At 53.5% G+C, this 20,570-nt stretch overlaps 1 protein-coding gene across 6 annotated transcripts; it reads right to left on the reverse strand.

Annotated features, from left to right (window-relative positions):
• Positions 1-10,393: 10,393 nt before the first annotated feature.
• Positions 10,394-15,958, reverse strand: LOC137456863 (rho guanine nucleotide exchange factor 17-like). 6 transcript variants are annotated; one of them, XR_010991149.1, is made up of 8 exons: positions 15,873-15,958; positions 15,442-15,688; positions 14,553-14,639; positions 14,046-14,140; positions 12,837-12,984; positions 11,998-12,288; positions 10,989-11,123; positions 10,394-10,555 (listed from the first exon to the last, which is right to left on the reverse strand). XR_010991149.1 is itself a non-coding variant. In XM_068168541.1 (8 exons), the coding sequence occupies exons 4-8, from the start codon at positions 14,081-14,083 to the stop codon at positions 10,437-10,439; spliced, it is 588 nt and encodes a 195-aa protein (XP_068024642.1). In that variant the 5' UTR covers positions 14,084-14,140; positions 14,553-14,639; positions 15,442-15,688; positions 15,873-15,958; the 3' UTR covers positions 10,394-10,436. The 6 variants fall into 6 exon arrangements, 3 of the variants coding, with proteins under 3 accessions (XP_068024642.1, XP_068024643.1, XP_068024645.1); XR_010991148.1 differs by having other exon boundaries at positions 11,998-12,291; XM_068168541.1 differs by having other exon boundaries at positions 11,998-12,172; positions 14,073-14,140.
• Between the last annotated feature and the right edge of the window lie 4,612 nt (positions 15,959-20,570).

Below are 20,570 nucleotides of genomic sequence, written 5' to 3' on the forward strand. Positions count from 1 at the left end.
AGTAAAGAATGCTTTGGGTTGGAAAGGACCTTTAGAGGTCATCTAATCCAGCCTCTATGCAGTGAGCAGGTACACCTTCAGCTGGATCAGGTTGCTCAGAGCCTCATCCAAGCTGACCTGGAATGGTTCCAGGGATGGGGCATGTGCCACCTCTCTGGGCAACCTGGGCCAAGGTCTCACCACCCTCACTGTAAAAAGAAAAAAGTCTTCCTTCTGTCTAGTCTGAATCTCTTCTCTTTTAGTTTAAAATCATCACCCCTTGTCCTGTCACAACAGGCTCTGATAAAAGCCTCTCCCAGTTTTCCTGCAGGCCCCCTTTAAGTACTGACAGGCCAGCAGAGGGTCCCCCCAGAGCCTTCTCTTCTCAAGGTGGAGCAACCACAACTCTCTCAGCCTGGCCTCACAGCAGAGGGCATCCTGCTCTTGGATTATTTTTGCGTCCTCCTCTGGCCTCACACCAACAGGTCTATGTCTTTCTGTGCTGAGCCCTTACACCATCAGATGCAGGGGTGCAATTAACTGCTCAAATGTCACAGGATCACGGGATGTTAGGGGTTGAAAGGAACCTCCAGAAATGCCCTTGTGTGTCCCCTCGTGGGCCCCCTTGTGTGTCCCCTCGTGTGGGGGCCAAGGTCACTCTGGAGTCTTTTACAAAGCTTCAGAAGACACCAGATGCTTTGATTCAGTGTGCAGTGAGGGGGCAAGAGTTATGTGTAAGGGCCAAGGTGCTCTGGGGAGTAGAATCCGCCTTAAATAAGCCAATTCTTTGCAACTGTCAGTTTGATGTTTTTATCATATAATTACAGAAACATTCAGGTTGGAAAAGACCCTCAGGATCAAGCCCAACTGATGCCCTGCAAGGTTCACCCCTAAACAGTATCCCGAAGCACCACATCCGAACCACCTTGAAACACATCCAGGCTTGGGGACTCAACCACCTCCCTGGGCAGCACATTCCAGTGCCCGACCACTCTTGCCATGAAGAAATGTTTCCTACTGTCCAGTCTAAACCTACCTTGCTGCAGCTTGAGGCCCTTCCCTCCTGGTTCTATCACTAATCACCTGTGAGAAGAGACCAGCAGCAGCCTCCCCACAATGTCCTTTCAGGTAGTCGTGGACATCAACGAGGTCTCCCCTCAGCCTCCTTGTCTCCAAACTAACCATCCCCAGCTCCTTCAGTAGCTCTTCACCAGATTTATTCTCCAGGCCCTTCCCAGCTTCCTTGCCCTCCTATGCACTGGCTCCAGCACCTCCACATATCTCTTGTATTGAGCTGCCCAAAGCTAGACACAATACTCAAGGTGTAGCCTGACCAGAGCTGAGTCCCAGGGGACAATCCCCTCCCTGCTCCTGCTGGACACAGCATTGCTGATCCCAGCCAGGAGGCCATTGGCTTTCTTGGCCACCTGGGCACACTGTTGGCTCCCATTCAGCTGCTTGTCCATTAGCACCCCCAGGTCCCTTTCTGCCAGGCAGCTTTTCAGTCACACTGCCACAAGCCTGGACTCTTGTTTGGGGTTGTTGTGACCCCAGGGCAGGACCTTGGGCCTGCTCCTCAAGCATGGATTTACAGAGAGTTGGTAGCCATCATTTCATACAATCATAAAGTGCACTGGGTTGGAAGGGACCATTAAAGGTCAAGTAGTCCAACCCCAAATGCAAAGATACTTCCAGCTCACACCCCCCTTCAGCTTGCAGGCCCCTGCAGCAAGGAAGGAAGCACCTGCAGAGGTGAGCACCGAGGTGGACTTTTAATCTCTCCAAGCCAGATGAGGAGAGAAGCCCTGGACAGAGCAGAAGTCTAGAAAACAGTTTTCCTGCCTGGGCATGCCCTGGTCAACATGTGCAGCACAAGTGGCATATTGAGCAGGTAGTGGGGTGGAAAGGAACTGCAGGTGGTGGATGTGTTCAGTGTCTGCAAGCAGGTCTGAATCTTCCTTTGTATTGCCAATCTCCTGAATTTAGAAGGAATTTGACTTGAGATATGCCCAAGTTGGTCTTTTGGGTGATGAAGCGACTTTCACAACGACTCAGACTGTAGCCTCTCACTCTAAATGTCAAGATAATTAGGATAATCCTATTTGTCTGAAGCTCTAGGGGGTTGTGACAGCTCAATTTCAACCCTCTCAACTGCTGCTTTCTCAAAATTCATATTAAATATCAGAGAAAAGAGAGATTTTAAGTCCATCATTATTTAGGATCATCCTCAATACCTTGAAATGTAGGGTGAGATGCTATAGTCTGGAATAATCCTAAATATCATAGAATCATTGAATTGTTAGGGTTGGAAGGGACCTCAAGGATCAGCCAGTTCCAACCCCCCTGCCATGAGCAGGGACACCTCACACCAGAGCAGGTTGCTCACAGCCACATCCAGCCTGGCCTTAAAAACCTCCAGGCATGAGGCTTCCACCACCTCCCTGGACAACCTGTGCCAGTGTGTCAGCACCCTCATGAGGAAGAACTTCTTCCTAACATCCAATCTGAATCTCCCCATTTCTATTTTTGTTCCATTCCCCCCAGTCCTATCACTCCCTGACACCCTGAAAAGTCCCTCCCCAGCTTTCCTGTAGCCCCCTTCAGATACTGGAAGGCCACAAGAAGGTCTCCTCCGAGCCTTCTCTTCTCCAGACTGAACAGCCCCAACTCCCTCAGTCTGTCCTCATAGCAGAAGAGTTCCAGCCCTCTGATCATCCCCTTCTCTGGACACCTTCCAGAACCTCCAGATCTGTCCTGTAATGCATCCTGTAATACTGGATGCAGTACTCTAGGTGGGGTCTCACCAGAGCAGAGTAGAGGGGGAGAATCACCTCCCTCGACCTGCTGGCTATGCTTCTCTTGATGCAGCCCAGGCTCTGCTTGGCTTTCTGGGCTGCAAGTGCTCACTGCTGGCTCCTGTTGAGCTTCTCATCCACCAGCACCCCCAAGGCCTTTTCTTCAGGGCTGATCTCAAGCCAGTCCCTGCCCAGCCTGTATCAGTGCCTGGGATGGCCCTGACCCAGAATCTTACTATGCTTTGCATTGGAGGGGACATTTAAGGGTCAGCTACTCCTCCGTCCTCACACTGAGCAGGGACATCTTCTATGAAACCATAGTGACCACATGGGTAGATGAGGGAAGAGCAGTAGATGTCATACACCTTGGCTTTGGTAAAGGTTTTGATACTGTCATAATATCCTCAAAGAAAAGCTCAAGAAATAGGGCACAGATGATTGGTGCATTGCAAACTGGCTCAGTAACAGATTTCAGAGGGTTGCCATCAGTGACACAGAGTCAGCTTGGAGGCTTGTGGCCAGTGGTGTTCCCCAGGGATCAGTACTGGGCCCAGCTTTGTTCAATATCTTTATCAATGACCTGGATGAGGAGATTGAGAGTACCTTCAGCAAGTTCCTGATGATACAAAACTGCCCTGCTGAGACCACAGCTGCAATCCTGTGTCCAGTTTTGGGCTCCCCAGTTCAAGAGAGACAGAGACCTGACGGAGACAGTCCAATGGAAAGCCATGAGGATGCTTAGGAGACTTGAGCATCTGCCCTGTGAAGAGCTGTTTAGTCTGGCTGTTTAGTCTGGAGAAGAGAAGGCTAAGAGGGGATCTGATCAGTGTCTCTCATTATCTGAGGGATGGGTGTCAAGTGGAGGGGGCCAAGCTCTTTTGGGTGCTGCACAGGAATAAGCCAAGGACCAATGGATACAAACTTGAACACAGAAGGTTTCAGCTCAACATGAGGAGAAACTTCTTTATGGTGAGGGTGCCAGAGCCCTGGAGCTGGCTGCCCAGAGAGGTTGTGGAGTGTCCTTCTCTGGAGACTTTCCAAACCCACCTGGATGCCTTCCTGTGCAGACTACCCTAGGTGATCCTGCTTTGGCAGGGGGATTGGACCTGATGATCTCTGGAGGTCCCTTCTAACCTGGTACTGTGATTCTGTAATCTACTAGATCAGGTTGCTCGGAGTCCCATCCAGCCTGAACTGGAATATGTTCAGGGGTGGGACCTGTACCACCTCTCTGTGCAGCCTGGACCAGTGTTTTACCACCCTCAATGCAAAATGTTTCATTATATCCAGTCTAGATCTCCTCTCTTTCAGTGAAAAACCATCAGCCCTTGCCTGGTCACAGCAGGCCCTGCTAAAAAGTCTGTCCCCATCTTCCTTATAGGTCACTTTGAGTGTTGAAAGGCTGCTCTAAGTTCTCCCTGGAGCCTTCTCTTGGCTGAACAACTCCAACTCTCTCAGCCTGCCCTCATAGTAGAGGGGTTCCAGCCCTCTGGTTTTCATGAATTTTGGGATAAGAAACAACAAAGGAAGGATGCCCCCTAGAATGATGGACTGGAAAAAAATCTCTCTTTACCCTGAAATTCACTTTGACTTTGGAGAAAGCAGCCAAGTCTTGAAGATGCTAAGTGACACAGTATCACCAAGGTTGGAAGAGACCTCAAGGATCATTGTGTGGTGGGGAGATTCAGGCTAGATGTGAGGAGGAGGTTCTTCACCATGAGAGTGGTGAAGCCCTGGAATGGGTTGTCCAGGGAGGTGGTTGAGGCCCCGTCCCTGGGGGTGTTTAAGACCAGGCTGGATGAGGCTCTGGCCAGCCTGATCGTGTAGGGTGTCCTTGCCCATGGCAGGGGGGTTAGAACTAGATGATCCTTGTGGTCCCTTCCAACCCTGAATGAAACTATGAAACTATGAGTCCAACCTGTCACCACAGACCTCATGACTAGACCATGGCACCAAGTGCCACGTCCAATCTCCTCTTGAACACCTCCAGGAATGGTGACTCCACCACCTCCCTGGGCAGCACATTCCAATGGCTAACAACTCTCTCCTCACCTCGAGCTTAGGCTGGTGCAGTTGGAGACTGTGTCCTCTTGTTCTGGTGCTGGTTGCCTGGGAGAAGAGACCAACCCCTTCCTGGCTACAACCACCTTTCAGGTACTTGTAGAGAGCAATGAGGTCTCCCCTGAGCCTCCTCTTCTCCAGGCTAAGCAAGCCCAGCTCCCTCAGCCTCTCCTCATAGGGCTTGTGCTGAAGGCCTCTCCCCAGCCTCGTTGCCCTTCTCTGGACACCTTCAAGTGTCTCGATGTCCTTCCTAAACCGAGGGGCCCAGAATGCTGAAGCTGAGCTGCCACACAGCTCTACAGCTTCAGCCAGACACAGGCTTGTGATCACTCAGCTTCACCCATTCTTATTTTACAGTCCCCCCTTCACTCCAGCTTGTGTCCATCACTCACCACTGCTGAGCAACCCTGCAGCCCACATCCCAGACTGAGGGGATTTGGGGCCCAGGAGTAGGAGATCTGAAAGAAAGGTGGCTCTTGTGTGTTATGATCGGTGAAAAGGCTATTTGATATCCAATAGGCGCAACGATTGACACAAATGTTAATAACTTTGTTAATCATACAAATCCCATGGTAAATACTAAATAAAACCTATTTACAGGTTCGAGATATTCGGTCGTGGGCCAGATCTCTCACCAGCAGGAACAAGTAACAATTCAAACACTGTGTACAGAAAAATCCAGAAACAACAAGGGGCAGGGGGGGGACTCCAGAATTCCCTAGGGCAACAGACCTGCAATAGATGCTTATAAAAATCAGATTTCATAATGACTCACTGATCCCCATACCTCGTGGCACACGTGAGGATTTAAACACAACCAAAATGGCATCGACCACGTGGAAGCAGCAGGAGCAGCACTGCAGACCTGATAGCTTTCTCACAGCCCCTGCAGCTCTTGCATGTCCTGTCAAGTGGCAGCTCCTGGGGCTGTGCAATTACACAGAATTGTTTTGGTTGGAAAAGACCTTTAAGATCATAGAGTCCAACCATGCTCTAATTCTACCCAGTTTGGTGCTAAACCATGGCCCTCAGCACCACAGCACTGTGCCTTTTAAAGCCCTCCAGGGATGGGGATTCAACCATCTCCCTGGGCAGCCCGTGCCAGTGGTTGAGAACCCTTTCAGTGAAGAAATGTTTTCCTCATCTCCAGTCTAAACCTCCCCTGCTGCAACTTGAGGCCATTTCCTCTCATAGAATCATGAAGGTTGGAAAAGACCTCAAAGATCAAGTCCAACCTGTCACCCAAGACCTCATGACTACTAGACCATGGCACCAAGTGCCACATCCAATCCCCTCGTCCTATAACGTGTGTGGTGAAGAGGTGATTAAATTTATTAATATGAAATATTAATAATAAATTATTATTTTTATTAACTATCAAACGATTGATAACCGATGAATCACCAACTTATATACATGTTCTAGCGCACGGTCGTGAAATACATTCCACAAGTGGCTTAATGTTATGACTAGGACTTAATTGAACTATCCATAGACCCTTTCTATATTTACATAGCGAAGAGTACAGTTCCGCCGCTTGGCCACTAGATGGCGACTCGGCGGGACGCGGGCGGCTTCTGGCTCTACACAGCAATATTACAATCTTTCTAAGCGTCAGCGCTTACTCTGCTGGACGCGGATACTTTGAACTGAGTGCTAGTGGATGGAAAGCACGTGGACGATACTCTGTAGCTGTTGTTTGTAGCAAGGTGGGGGGCCGGCAGACGGCTGCTGCTGGACTGGTTCCTAGTCGAGTTGGACGGCGGCGTTGGGTTATGGTTTCCTCTCTTCACAGCAGGGAAGAGGGAATAATGAAACCTGGACTTAGCGCGGAAGCAGGTTCCCTTCAGGACTTGGTCAATTCCCTCCAGACAGCAGGGATCGGTCCTGGTCGGGGTCGGCCCGTGGGGTCGGCCCTCGGAGTCGGCTCGCACGACAGGGTGGGGCGACGGTTGCCGGTAGGCGGGCTCGGATGACGCGGCAGCAAGCAAAGCTATGGGGTCAGCCCAACCACGGCGATTCTCAGGGCTGATGCAAACAGCCTCGGGGAGAGAATGCGGCTGCGTTAGGCGGCGGATTCTCGTTTACTGAGCTTAAAGGAACAGCGGGACTCTCGGAGTGGTCCCGGATTCGGTGCAGTATAGGCACGAACAATGCTTTAGTCCTCCCTGGGGTCCACAGGGCTCAGAGCGGCACACGTGTGTGAGAGTCTAATAAGTTTGTCTCTCTCTATGTGAGTCAACAAAGATAAAGTGGTAGCAGAGCCACTGGAAAGAAGGTGGAAAGAATCCTGTCCACCAATCCTGGATGCAAATCAGCTTGTGATTGCATCGTGATAACACGGGACTACAACAATGGACCCAAGGACCCAGCCATCACACCTTTAGGGCAAGATAATCACCACCTGTTTCCTGAGCCTTGTCTGGATGGAGACAGGGTAGACGGAGATTCCCCCCTCCTCCAGCCAGGGTCTTGCCCAAACACACAGATTTCCTGCCACTGGAATTCCTGAGGGACAATATTTGACTACATACCTAAGGACTAAAAAACTGTATAAAAGACTTGAGCAACTGCTGGTTTGTAGAGAGAAACAGAGGAGAGAAACAGAGGGGAAAAACGGGGAGAAAAACGGAGATGAAGGAAAACACAGGAGACGGGCCAGGCCGCTGAGAAGAGAAAGCCGGGACAATGCTGCTCTGGAGAAAAGAAGCTGCCCGGAGGACCACAGCTCCAGCCAAATCCTCAGCACCCCTTCTCTACAGACCCAGGCTGCCCAGAGGAGCCTCAGCACTGTTCCTGTATCAACCCAACATCTCCCCAGAGGACTACAGCTGTTCTCCAGCAAAAGCCTCACCACGGTTTCTCTACAAACCCAACATCTCCTGCAGCACCTTTCCTCCACAGACTTTATCTTGGGGGGGATGAGGGGTGTGGTAATATAATTCCTTTCCTCTTCTATCTCTCGTTCCTCTTCCTCTCTCTCTTTATTTTCTCCCTCTTCCTTTCTTATGTCCACTTTATGTAATAAATAGTCTAGCTGTTGATACTTTGGCCTCGTTTGTGCCTTTAATTTCACAACATGGGAATATTTAAAAGAACTGTGTCTCTGGACCGAGACATCTAATGTCTCCGGACCGTGACAACGTGGCTGCTCCTCTCCCGCTACGGTGGGGCTAGGCATATGTGGACTCAGTCTCGATCAAGTCCCTTCTCCCCGGCAACTGGGCAGATCTTACCCTCGGGGGTGGGTCCACTCCTCCGGTGGCACGGTGGGCTCTCCCGGTCGGTACGACTGGCTGTAGCGATGCTGAGGTCCTCCCTCTGTGCTTCTCACGATGCAGAGGCTTTCAGTATGCGTGCATGTATAACAGAAGCTAACAACAATAAGCTCAATGGCAGAGGCTGCAGCTCGAGAGTTGCTCTCTCGAGCAAGCACAGGGACAAAGTGAAAGAGGGGGCAACTTCTTTACCAACTGGGGTGATACTTATAGATTCCTCAAGGCTGGGCTTCACCAAAGGGCACTCTCATAAACAACTGGCTTCAGCCTATAGAAAGCGTGAAGCTAGAATTATGCCCATACTTGGTGTCAGCACGAGCACTGCATGCGCTGGCTGCATGCTGGCCTGGCTAATGCCTTGGCTTTCGTCTTCCTCCTGAAGGAGGGGGAACTTGTCCACAAGCTGGGACAAGATTCAGCATCATCATAATGTGTCTTCACCAAAACTTGATACTGGAGAGAAGAGACCAGCCCCTACATGACTCCAACCTCCTTTCAGGAAGTTGTAAAAAGCCAGAAGGTCTCCCCTCAGCCTCCTTTTCTCCAAGCAGAACAACCCCAGTTCCCTCAGATGCTCCTCACAAGACCTTTCATTAGCCTCACTGCCCTTCTCTGGACATACTCCAGCACCTCAATGTTCTTCTTGTAGGGGGGGGAGGGGTGGGCAAAAATTAACCCAGGAATCAAGGATCTGCCTCACCACTGCTGATTACAGGGGGAGCAATCCCTGCCCTGGTCCTGCTGGCCACACTAATGCTTGATGCAAGACAGAATGCTGTTGGCCAGCTTGGCCATCGGGACACAGGCAGGCTCACCATCGTCTAACAGCATTTTGATGAAGCTAAGGGTGTTTTCCTCCCCTTTCCCACCTGGAATTTCTCATCAGGCAAAACTGTCCCTAGGACAAGGGTCCCACCATGAAATCATATCAGGAAACTGTGCAGAGAGTGAGGGAGGGCAAGCAAGGGGGGCCCATAGTGTCATGTGAGAGCCTGGGATACCCAGGTGTCTCCAGCAGCACAACTGGTTTAGTTTCCCATGATGTAGATGGAAACACAGAGCCACCTCCTCCCAGGATGAAATAGTTTATTGTGGTAGAGAATCTGTAGTCATATCAAGACCCGTGGCCTCTTTTGCTCAGTTTCCAGCTCCTTCGCCATCCTCTTCAGTGCTCTTTTTGCCTTGCCCAAAGCCTCTCTCGTTTCCCGGAGCGCTTTGTGCAGTTGGCTCACCTCACCTTCCAGCCAGCTCACATTTACGTTTCCACTCAGAGTCTGCAGAATCCTGCTCTCCTTGGACCGTGCCTAGCAGAGCATCTTTGCCCAGCATCAGCAGCACCCCCACACCACCCTTCCCGGTCTCCCAGCTCCACAGCAACCTACCGAGAGGGCATCTGACAGCCTCGTCCCCACGGCCTCCTTGCGGCTGCACAGCGCTGCCTGCTGCGCTCACAGCAGGGGCAGCCTTCGTCTCTCCAGCAGCTCCCGCTGCACACAGAGCCCAGCTCGGAGCAACCTCTGCCCTCTTCCCCTGCTCCCGGGGCTCCACAGCCAGTGCTCTGGGACTGTGCTTCTGAAGAACAAAACCACATCCCAGCCACGGCAGTGCCAACATCCCTCCTGCCCAGAGGGAGCTCCTGCAGAGGAGGAGGAGCCACAAGCCGCGGGGCAGGACGAGAGCCCAGGAGGCTCCCACCCAGCGCCTGCCTGCCTCTGCCCCAGCCCCACTACCTGCGCTGCTTGTGCTGGCTGCTGCTGGCATGCTCCTGGCCCTCAGGCTGCAGCTCATCTCTGCCGCTCCCACAGGGCATGGGGCTCACCCGGGCCGTCCTGCGCCGCAGGAACCTCAGGACCCTCTGCGTGGTGATCGGCAGCAGCACACGGGCAGCTTGCTGCGGGCTCTGCCACCACCACAGCCACCACTGCCACTCCTCCCACTCCCACACCACCAGACCTACACCATTAGGCTAGAACCACACCACCAGAATCTCACCACAAGAACCACAACACAAAAAACTCACCACCAAACCACTCCACCGGACCCTCTCCACAAGCCACAATGCCAAACCACACCACCAGAACCACACCACTAAAGCCAAAAAACCAAACCACACCACCAGAACAACAGCACCAAACCACGCCAGAAGAAGGAGAGCTTGAGCCTCACTCTGAGAGCAGGGGAAGAGGAGCTGGATTTCCTGCCGGGGATACCCAGGTGTCTCCAGCAGCAGGACTGGTTTAGGCTCCTGGCATGTCGATGGAAACACACAGCCACCTCCTCTCAGGGTAAAATAGTTTATTGTGGCTGACAACCTGTGGTCAGCTCAAATCAAAATGACATCAGTGCCAACAAATAAAAAATAGACATCAGTTCCCAGTGGTGAAAGAGCAGGAGATGTCCAGGCAGAAGCCCACGCACATCTGGTTGTGTTGTCACGAGTGGCTGGGAGAGACAAAGCAAAAGCCAGAGTTAGTTCTACGGCAGCAGACCCAGCCCAGGAGATGTCCATGCACAGCCATCGGCCATGACAGGACACTGTCAAGCTGTGGAGACATGAAAGCCCTCCAGAGGAAACAAAGGGTGAAAGGGACACACAGAGAGGAAGAAAGACCATTTTCCATGACTGTCCACTGGCTTGCTAAAGCCCAGGAAAGAAAGTCCAGAGGCTCCAAACAAACCAACCCAGGCACACCCCCAAATGGCATCTGCTGACCCTTAGACCCTACACCTTTTCTACCTCACAGGAACTGCCTTGGCCTCATCAGGAGAAGCAGGCAGCTTCTTTGCTCCCACTCCACCTGGCCACAAATGACACGGCAAAGACTCCCACTCTCTCACTAACACAGGCAAAAGCCAACCAGACTTCTGAACCCACCTGAAGACTGAGGAATCACACTGGAAGATGCTCCAAGGAATTTCCCCTCGCTCCCCAGCAAGCCCCAGGCAGGCTGTGAGAGTAGGGTTCTCCTCCAGACGCCGCTGCCAGTGCCATGCCAGCCTCTTGTGGCTCCTGTGAAAAAGGCAGGAGCATCAACAACAGCTGCTGCTCACACAGGCACAAAGCCACTTGTTGCTGCAGCACTGCTGCCTTCTTCATGCCATCAGCTTCCTCTTCCTCTTGCTTCTTTTGCTGAGCTTCCAGCTCCTTTGCCTCCTTTGTCCTCTTCAGTGCTCTTTTTGCCTTCCCCAAAGCCTCTGTCTTTCCCAGGAGGGCTTTGTGCAGTTGGCTCCCCTGACTTTCCTGCCTGCTCACATTTAGGCTTGCATTCTGGGGGAGTTGAAGCAGGGCCGTGCTGACTGCATGCCAGTCAGTGATGCCCTCACTCAACTTCTCTCCAATCTGAGGCAACTGCTCTGCATGTCTCTGCAACTTGGCAGCCAGGTCAGACATCCAAAGTGGGGCAGGCTGGAGGTGGAACTCTGTGGCCCACTCCTCTACAGTAAACCATTCAAAAGCCTGGAGCTCATTCAAAAGCCTGACAGCCCTTAGAGCAAATGGCTGATGAGACACAGGCAAGCAAAAGAGGACTTTCCTTCCCCCAAAGGTCTCTGCCGGGCAACTCGGCACCAGCCGAGCGCAGGCACCCAGAGAGGAAAAACCTTGCGAGGCAGCAGCCAAGCCCAGAGACGTCTGGGAGTGCCTGGGGTGCAATATGGCATCATGGCCACGGCCGCTGGACAGTGGTGGAGCAGAAGTGAGGCCCTGAGCATCAACCAAGTCCAACCCAGAACCCTACTCCTACAAAGTTCACCCCCTCAAACCACAGCCCCCAAGCACCACATCCAAAACCCGCTGGCAACCGCGATGGGCATCCACAGGAGACCCTGATGGGTACGACCGCAGTGGGCACCCACAGGAGCTGTGCCTCCAGCTGGGGACTCACCAGCCAGCATTTTGTGCACGGGAGGGGTGATGTCAGCTTCGGCCAACTGCTCGTAGCTGGTGGCGTGGTAGAGCCGGACCTGGGCACTGCTCTGCAGTGCCACCCAGACGCCGCTGCCCGCGCTCACCATGCAGGTGACGCCGCGCCCGCTGTCCTGGCCCACCTGGAGCGTGTGCTGGGGGTGACAAGAGGCACAGCCATGCCAGTGAGGCTGCTGGGGGGGTTTCAGGCTGTGCCTTTAAAATTTCCCCACAGATCTTGAACAGAAAGCAGTCAAACGTCAACAAATCACTGCTGGGTGGAAAACGGGAAAATAAAGATCAGCTTTTTCATTTGCTTCCAACTGAGCTGGTCTGGCAAATTTAGTGTTGGGGGGGGAGGGGAACTTTCAACCCACCACAATGCCAACAAACACAGGATCACAGGCTCCCAGGAGGCCAGGGGTTGGAAGGGACCTCTGGAGATCGTCGAGTCCAGCCCCGCTGCCAGAGCAGCACCATAGAATCCAGCACAGGTCACACAGGAACACATCCAGATGGGGCTTGGAAGACTCCAGAGAAGGAGACTCCACAGCCTCTCTGGGCAGCCTGTGCCAGGGCTGTGTGACCCTCACAGTTAAGGAGGTTCTGCCTCATGTTGAGGTGGAACCTCCTGTGCTGCAGTTTACACCCATTGCCCCTCTCTATCCCAGGGTGCAGCTGAGCAGAGCCTGTCCCCTCCCTCTTGACCCCCAGCCCTCAGGTATTGAAAACCATTTATCAAATCCCCTCTCAGTCTTCTCTTCTACAGACTAATGGTCACCACCACCCCTCCAGACCTCCCACTGCTGCCCACTGTACCTCTTGTGCCAAGGTGGTGTGCTGAGGACGATGACTTGGCTGTGGCAGCCGCACCACAGCTTCCCGGCCACTGCCACCATCTCGGTGATGAGGATCCCTGGGGAGCCCAGGGACAGGCATTTGGAGTTTTGGGGGTCCCAGAAGCAGCCTGTGAGGGTGGTGGGAGTGGGCTTGGTAGTCAAAAGTCTGCCAAAGAAATCTCCATCTTCACCAAGCCATTAGGACCATCCCATGTTGTGGGGGGCGGAGATGTCCACCTCCAGGTCCTCAGCAAAAGGGGACATGAGCTGAAGACACCAGGGGATGCAAGCTGGTAGGCAGGGACCAGAAGGAGGAGGCACACCTCCACCTGACTCCAGTTTTGGGTCTCCAGAACCCTTCAAGGGATGTCATAGAATCATAGAATTGTCAGGGTTGGAAGGGACCTCAAGGATCAGCCAGTTCCATCCCCCCTGCCATGGCCAGGGACACCTCACACTAGAGCAGGCTGCTCACAGCCATCTCCAGCCTGGCCTTAAAAACCTCCAGGCACCTCCCTGGGCAACCTGTGCCAGGCTCTCACCACCCTCCTGGGGAAGAACTTCTTCCTAACATCCAATCTGAATCTACCCACTTCTAGTTTTGCTTCATCCCCTCCTGTCCTACCACTTCCTGACACCCTCAAAAGTCCCTCCCCAGCTTTCCTTCAGATACTGGAAGGCCACAAGAAGGCCTCCTCGGAGCCTTCTCTTCTCCAGACTGCACAGCCCCAACTCCCTCAGGCTGTCCTCTTAGAAGAGGAGCTCCAGCCCTCTGCTCCTCCTCGGGGATCTTCTCTGGACACCCTCCAGCACCTCCAGATCCTTCCTGGAATAGAGGCTCTGGAACTGGACACAGTGCTCCAGGTGTGGTCTCACCAGACTGGACTAGAGGGGGAGCATCACCTCCCTCAACCTGCTGCCCCTTCCCTGCCCCAGCCCTGGAGGTGTTCAAGGCTAGGTTGGATGAGGCCTCGAGCAACCTGGGCTGGTGGGAGGTGTCCCTGCCCATGGCAGGGGCTTGGATCTAGGTGACCTTTAAGGTCTCTTCCAACCCAATAGGATTGTATGATTCTATGATACTATGCAAGCAGGGAAGCCACCAGCACCTCAGGCATCCCTCAACAAGGGGCTGCCCATGCCACCCACCCAACAACTATCCCTTTGGGGCTGCCTTTAACCCCACCAGTACCTTTGGATGTCTCCAGACCAGCCTCACCTGCCTCCCATTGGTACACAACAGGCTCCCCATTGGCCAAGGAGACAATAACTTGGTTATCCAGGTACCTGCAGGGAGAAGAACTCGTTGGCAACCAGATGAAGAGTCCCAGGATCACAGGACCACAGGATGCTAGGGGTTGGGAGGGGCCTCTGGAGATCAGCGAGTCCAGCCCCCCTGCCAGAGCAGCACCATAGAATCCAGCACAGGTTGCACAGGAACACATCCAGATGGGGCTTGGAAGTCTCCAGAGAAGGAGACTCCACAACCTCTCCGGGCAGCCTGCTCCAGGGCTCTGTCACCCTCACAATCAAGAAGTTCCTCCTCGGCCTGAGGTGCAGCCTCCTGTGCTGTAGTTTACATCCCTTGCCCCTTGCCCTATCAGCAGGGTGAAAGTCCTGCTTGCCCCCCCACCCCCCACCCCGAAGCACCCTGCTAGGCACATCCTAGAGCCAAAAGAGCTTCTTGCTCATCACTTACAAGATGCACATGACAGCAGCAGCGTGTTGCATCTTCATGCTGCTCTCCCCGTTACGGATGTTGTCCGAGGACTGCTACACGTGGATGCTGCAGGAGAAGAGCAAAGCTGGAGGCTCACCTGGGATAGGGGTGGGGAGGGGCTCTACCCCATATTAAGTGTCATAGAATGGTCTGGGATGGAAGGGACCTCCAAAGGTCATGCAGTTCAACCCCCTCTGCAGTTAGCAGGGACATCCTCAAGTAGCTCAGGTCGCCCAGGGCCCTGTCCAGCCTCACCTTGAATATCTCCAGGGATGGGACCTCAACCATCTCCCAGGGCAACCTGTTCCAGTGTTCCACCACCCTCATGGCGCAGAACTCGTTCCTAACATCCAATCTAAATCTGCTCTGCTCCAGTTTGAAGCCATTGCCTCTTCTCCTGTCACTGCAGGCCTTTGCAGTCTCGCTCCACCCTTCTTGTAGCCGCTTTCAGATACTGTAAGGTCACTCTTAGGTCTCCCCACAGCCTCTCTCCCATTCACAGAATCACAGAATTGTCAGGGTTGGAAGGGACCTCAAGGATCAGCCAGTTCCATCCCCCCTGCCTTGGGCAGGGACACCTCACACCAGAGCAGGCTGCTCACAGCCACATCCAGCCTGGCCTTAAAAACCTCCAGGCATGAGGCTTCCACCACCTCCCTGGGCAACGTGTTCCACTCTCTCACCACCCTCATGGGGAAGAACTTCTTCCTAATGTCTAATCTAAATCTCCCCTCCTCTAGCTTGGATCCAGCCTCCCAGTCCTATCACTCCTGACACCCTAAAAAGTCCCTCCCCAGGTGTCTTGGAGCCCCTTGGACTCAGCCCCAACAGCCCCAACTCTCTCAGCCTGTCCTCACAGGATACACACCAGCCATCCTCACAGCCCAACCACATGGAGCTCTCATGGCCTTCAGGGTCCAGGCTGAGGAGGTCCTCCAGGCTGCCCCAGGTGAAGGAGCCGCGGCTCGAGCGGCGCAGGGCTCGCCCCTCCGCAGGGCTCTCGCCGCGCCGGCTCTGCCCAGAGCGGCCAGTGATGGGCATGAAGCCAGCTTCTGGCTCTTCCTCTGAGCTCGTGGTCTCCACAGAGGCCTCCGTGCAGCTGGGGAGCTCTTCATCTGTGCAGGAGGAGGAAGGAGGAAGGAATGGGGGACAGAATCACAGAAACATCTGGGTTGGAAAAGACCCTCAGAGAGCAAAGAGGTCTCCCCTCAGCCTCCTCTTCTCCAAACTAACCACCCACAGCTCCTTCAGTTGCTCTTCATCAGATTTATTCTCCAGGCCCCTCCCCAGCCTCCTTACCCTCCTCTGCACTGGCTCCTGCACCTCCACATTTCTCCTCTATTGAGGTGTCAAGGTGGCTCAAGGCCTCAGCCAACCTGGCCTTGACCACCTACTGGGAGGGACTTACAGGTCCTGTAGGATGCTTGAACCCAACACCAGCACCAAGTGCCTGCATCCCGCTCCTCATCTTCATGGTGGGGATGGCCTTGAGGAACTCTGGGTCCAGGCAGTATTTGCTGGAATCTGGGAAAAAAAAACCACATTGGAGAATGAGGAAGTGAGATGGATGGAGGCCTGCCTAGCCTGGCTTGTGATGCTGAGCCTAGTGCCACATCCACTCCCCCGGTCCCTGCTCTTACCCAGCTTCTTCTTGGCATCCGCAAAGGCTTCTCCGAGCTGAGCAGGGCATTGGGCTTGGAGAACTCGAAGGCGAAGGAGTGGGTGCCATCAGCTTTGGTGGTGCTGAGCTGCACCTTGTAGGGGGAAGGCCATGCTGAAGGACAGGGATTGCTTCTTGTGCTGCTATCCTGGTGCTGGTTACCTGCGAGAAGACACCAATGCCCACCTGGTTACAACCTCCCTTCGGGCAGTTCTAGACAGCAATAAGGGTTTCCTCTGAGCCTCCTCTTCTCCAGGCTAATCAATCCCAGCTCCCTCAGATTCTCCTCATAGGTATGGTGCTCCAAACCCCTCACCAGCTTTCTTGCCCTTCCCTGGACACGCTGATTTCATGATCTCAAAGGTCCTTTCCAACCTGGTTAGTTCTAGTCTAGTCTAGTCTAAACCATTCTATTCTATTCTATTCATTTTCTCTTCATACTATCACTTCATCACCTGTGAGAAGAGACCACCCCCAGCCTCTCCACAATGTCCTTTCAGGGAGCTGTGAAGAGCAGTGAGGTTCCCCGCTCCACCTCCTCTTCTCCAAACTAACCATCCACAGCTCCCTCAGTCGATCCCCATCAGATTTGTTCTCCAGGCCCTTCCCCAGCTTACTTACTCTCCTCTGCACTGGCTGTGGCCTCGCCAGAGCTGAGTCCCAGGGGACAATCCCCTCCCTGCTCCTGCTAGACACAGCATTGCTGATCCCAGCCAGGAGGCCTTTGGCGCTCTTGGGCACACTGCTGGCTCATATTCAGCTGCTTGTCCATTAGCACCCCCAGGTCCCTTTCTACTAGGCAGCTTTCAGGCCACACTACCCCAAGCCTGGAGTCTTGGCCCACCTGGTGACAACCTCCCTTGGGGCAGGTCTAGACAGCAATAAGGGGCTCCTCTGAGCCTCCTCTTCTCCAGGCTAATCAATCCCAGCTCCCTCAGATTTTCCTCATAGGGCTGGTGCTCCAAACCCCTCACCAGCTTTCGTCCCCTTCTCTGGACAAGATGACTTCAAGATCTCAAAGGTCTTTTCCAACCTGCTCTATTCTACTCTACTCTACTCTACTCTACTCTACTCTACTCTACTCTACTCTATTCTATTCATTCCCTCTTGGTTCTATCACTTCATTACCTGTAAGAAACCTCCCACAACCTCTCCACAATGTCCTTTCAGGGAGCTGTGAAGAGCAGTGAGGTTCCCCCTCTGCCTCCTCTTCTCCAAACTAACCATCCACAGCTCCCTCAGTCCATCTCCATCACATTAGTTCACCAGGCCATTCACCAGCATCCCTGCCCTCCACTGCACCAGCTCCACCACCTCCACATCTCTCCTCTATTGAGGTTCTAAGGTGGCTCAAGGCCTCACCCAACCTGGCCTTGACCACCTCCAGGAAGGGACTTGCAGGTCCTGTAGGATGCTTGAACCCAAGCACCAGCACCAAGTACCTGCATCCCGCTCCTCATCTTGATGGTGGGGATGGCCTTGAGGAACTCTGGGTCCAGGCAGTATTTGCTGGAATCTGGGAAAAAAACCACATTGGAGAATGAGGAAGTGAGATGGATGGAGGCCTGCCTAGCCTGGCTTGTGATGCTGAGCCCACTGCCACATCCACTCCCCCGGCCCCTGCTCTTACCCAGCTTCTTCTTGGCATCCTCAAAGGCTTGCTCAAAGCAGAGCCTGGCATCGCATTGGGGAACTCAAAGGGGGAGGACTGGCTGCCATCAGATTTGGTGGTGCTGAGCTGCACCTTGTAGGGGGAAGGCCATGCTGGTGGAAAGGGATTGCTTCCTGTGCTGCTATCCCGGTGCTGGTTACCTGGGAGAAGACACCAATGCCCACTTGCTTACAACCTCCCTTCAGGCAGGTCAAGACAGCAATAAGGGTTTCCTCTGAGCCTCCTCTTCTCCAGGCTAATCAACCCCAGCTCCCTTAGATTCTCCTCATAGAGCTGGTGCTCCAAACCCCTCACCAGCTTTCCTGCCCTTCTCTGCACACAGTGACTTCAAGATCTCAAAGGTCTTTTCCAACCTGGTTACTTCTAGTCTAGTCTATTCTTTTCTATTCTGTTGTCTTCCATTCTATTCTTTTCTATGCTGCTCTGCTCTGCTCCGTTCATTCCCTCCCATTCAGTACTACCTCCCAGGTAGTTCCCATTCATTCTAGTTAGTCAAGTCTAGTCTAGTCTAAACCATTCTATTCTATTCTATTCTATTCTATTCTATTCATTCCCTCTTTGTACTATCACTACATCATCTGTGAGAGGAGACAACCCCCAGCCTCTCCACAACGTCCTTTCAGGGAGCTGGGAAGTGCAGTGAGGTTCCCCCTCTGCCTCCTCTTCTCCAAACTAACCATCCACAGCTCCCTCAGTCCATCTCCATCACATTAGTTCACCAGGCCCTTCCCCAGCTTCCCTGCCCTCCTCTGCACCGGCTCCTGAACCTCCACATCTCTCCTCTATTGCGGTTCTAAGGTGGCTCAAGGCCTCAACCATCCTGGCCTTGACCACCTCAAGGGAGGGACTTGCAGGTCCTGTAGGATGCTTGAACCCAAGCACCAGCACAAAGTACCTGCATCCCGCTCCTCATCTTCATGGTGGGGATGGCCTTGAGGAACTCTGGGTCCAGGCAGTTTTTGCTGGAAGCTGGGAAAAAAACAACTTTGGAGAATGAGGAAATGAGATGGATGGAGGCCTGCCTAGCCTGGCTTGTGATGCTGAGCCCACTGCCACATCCACTCCCCCGGCCCCTGCTCTTACCCAGCTTCTTCTTGGCATCCGCAAAGGCTTCTCCGAGCTGAGCAGGGCATTGGGCTTGGGGAACTCGAAGGGGAAGGAGTGGGTGCCAACAGCTTAGGTAGAGCTGAGATGCACCTGGTTGGGGGAAGGCCATGCTGAAGGACAGGGATTGCATCTTGTGCTGCTATCCTGGTGCTGGTTACCTGCGAGAAGACACCAATGCCCACCTGCCTATAATCTCCCTTCGGGTAGTTCTGAACAGCAATAAGGGGCTCCTCTGAGCCTCCTCTTCTCCAGGCTAATCAACCCCAGCTCCCTCAGAGTCTCCTCATAGAGCTGGTGCTCTATGGTGCTGGAGGGATGGAGGCCTTGCCTATTCTGGCTTGTGATGCTGAGCCCACTGCCACATCCACTCCCCCGGTCCCTGCTCTTACCCAGCTTCTTCTTGGCATCCTCAAAGCCTTCTCCGAGCTGAGCAGGGCATTGGGCTTGGGGAACTCGAAGGGGAAGGAGTGGGTCCCAATAGCTTAGGTAGTGCTAAGGTTCACTTTTTGGGGGAAGGCAATGCTGAAGGACAGAGATTGGCTCTTATGCTGCTATCCTGGTGCTGGTTACCTGGGACGAGACACCAGCCCCCACCTGGTTACAACCCAAATTCGGGCAGTTCTAGACAGCAATAAGGGGCTCCTCTGAACCTCCTCTTCTCTCAGCTAATCAACCCCAGCTCCCTCAGATTCTCCTCATAGAGCTGCTGTTCCAAACCCCTCACCAGATTTCTTGCCCACCTCTGGACACGGTGACTTCATGATCTCAAAGGTCCTTGCCAACCTAGTTAGCACTAGTCTAGTCTAGTCTAGTCTAGACTACTCTACTCTATGCTATTCATTCACTCTTGGTTCTATCAGTTCATAACCTGTGAGAAGAGACCACCCCCAAGCTCTCCACAGTGTCCTTTCAGGGAGCTGTGAAGAGCAGTGAGGTTCCCCCTCTGCCTCCTCTTCTCCAAACTAACCATCCACAGCTCCCTCAGTCGATCCCCACCAGATTTGTTCTCCAGGCCCTTCCCCAGCTTCCCTGCCCTCCTCTGCATGGGCTCCTGCACCTCCACATCTCTCCTCCATTGAGGTGCCTATGTGGCTCAAGGCCTCAACCAACCTGGCCTTGACCACCTCCAGGAGGGACTTACAGGTCCTGTAGGATGCTTGAACCCAAGCACCAGCACCAAGTGCCTGCATCCCGCTCCTCATCTTCATGGTGGGGATGGCCTTGAGGAACTCTGGGTCCAGGCAGTTTTTGCTGGAAGATGGGAAAAAAAACCACATTGGAGAATGAGGAAGTGAGATGGATGGAGGCCTGCCTAGCCTGGCTTGTGATGCTGAGCCTACTGCCACATCCACTCCCCCGGCCCCTGCTCTTACCCAGCTTCTTTTTGGCATCCTCAAAGGCTTCTCCGAGCTGAGCAGGGCATTGGGCTTGGGGAACTGGAAGGGGAAGGACTGGATGCCATCAGATTTGGTGGTGCTGAGATCCACCTTGTAGGGGGAAGGCCATGCTGCAGGACAGGGATTGCTTCTTGCGCTGCTATCCTGGTGCTGGTTACCTG

Source organism: Melanerpes formicivorus, unplaced genomic scaffold, assembly GCF_026170545.1.
Source record: "Melanerpes formicivorus ecotype bairdi unplaced genomic scaffold, bMelFor1.0.p_v2 SCAF_141, whole genome shotgun sequence".
Lineage (NCBI taxonomy): Eukaryota > Metazoa > Chordata > Aves > Piciformes > Picidae > Melanerpes > Melanerpes formicivorus.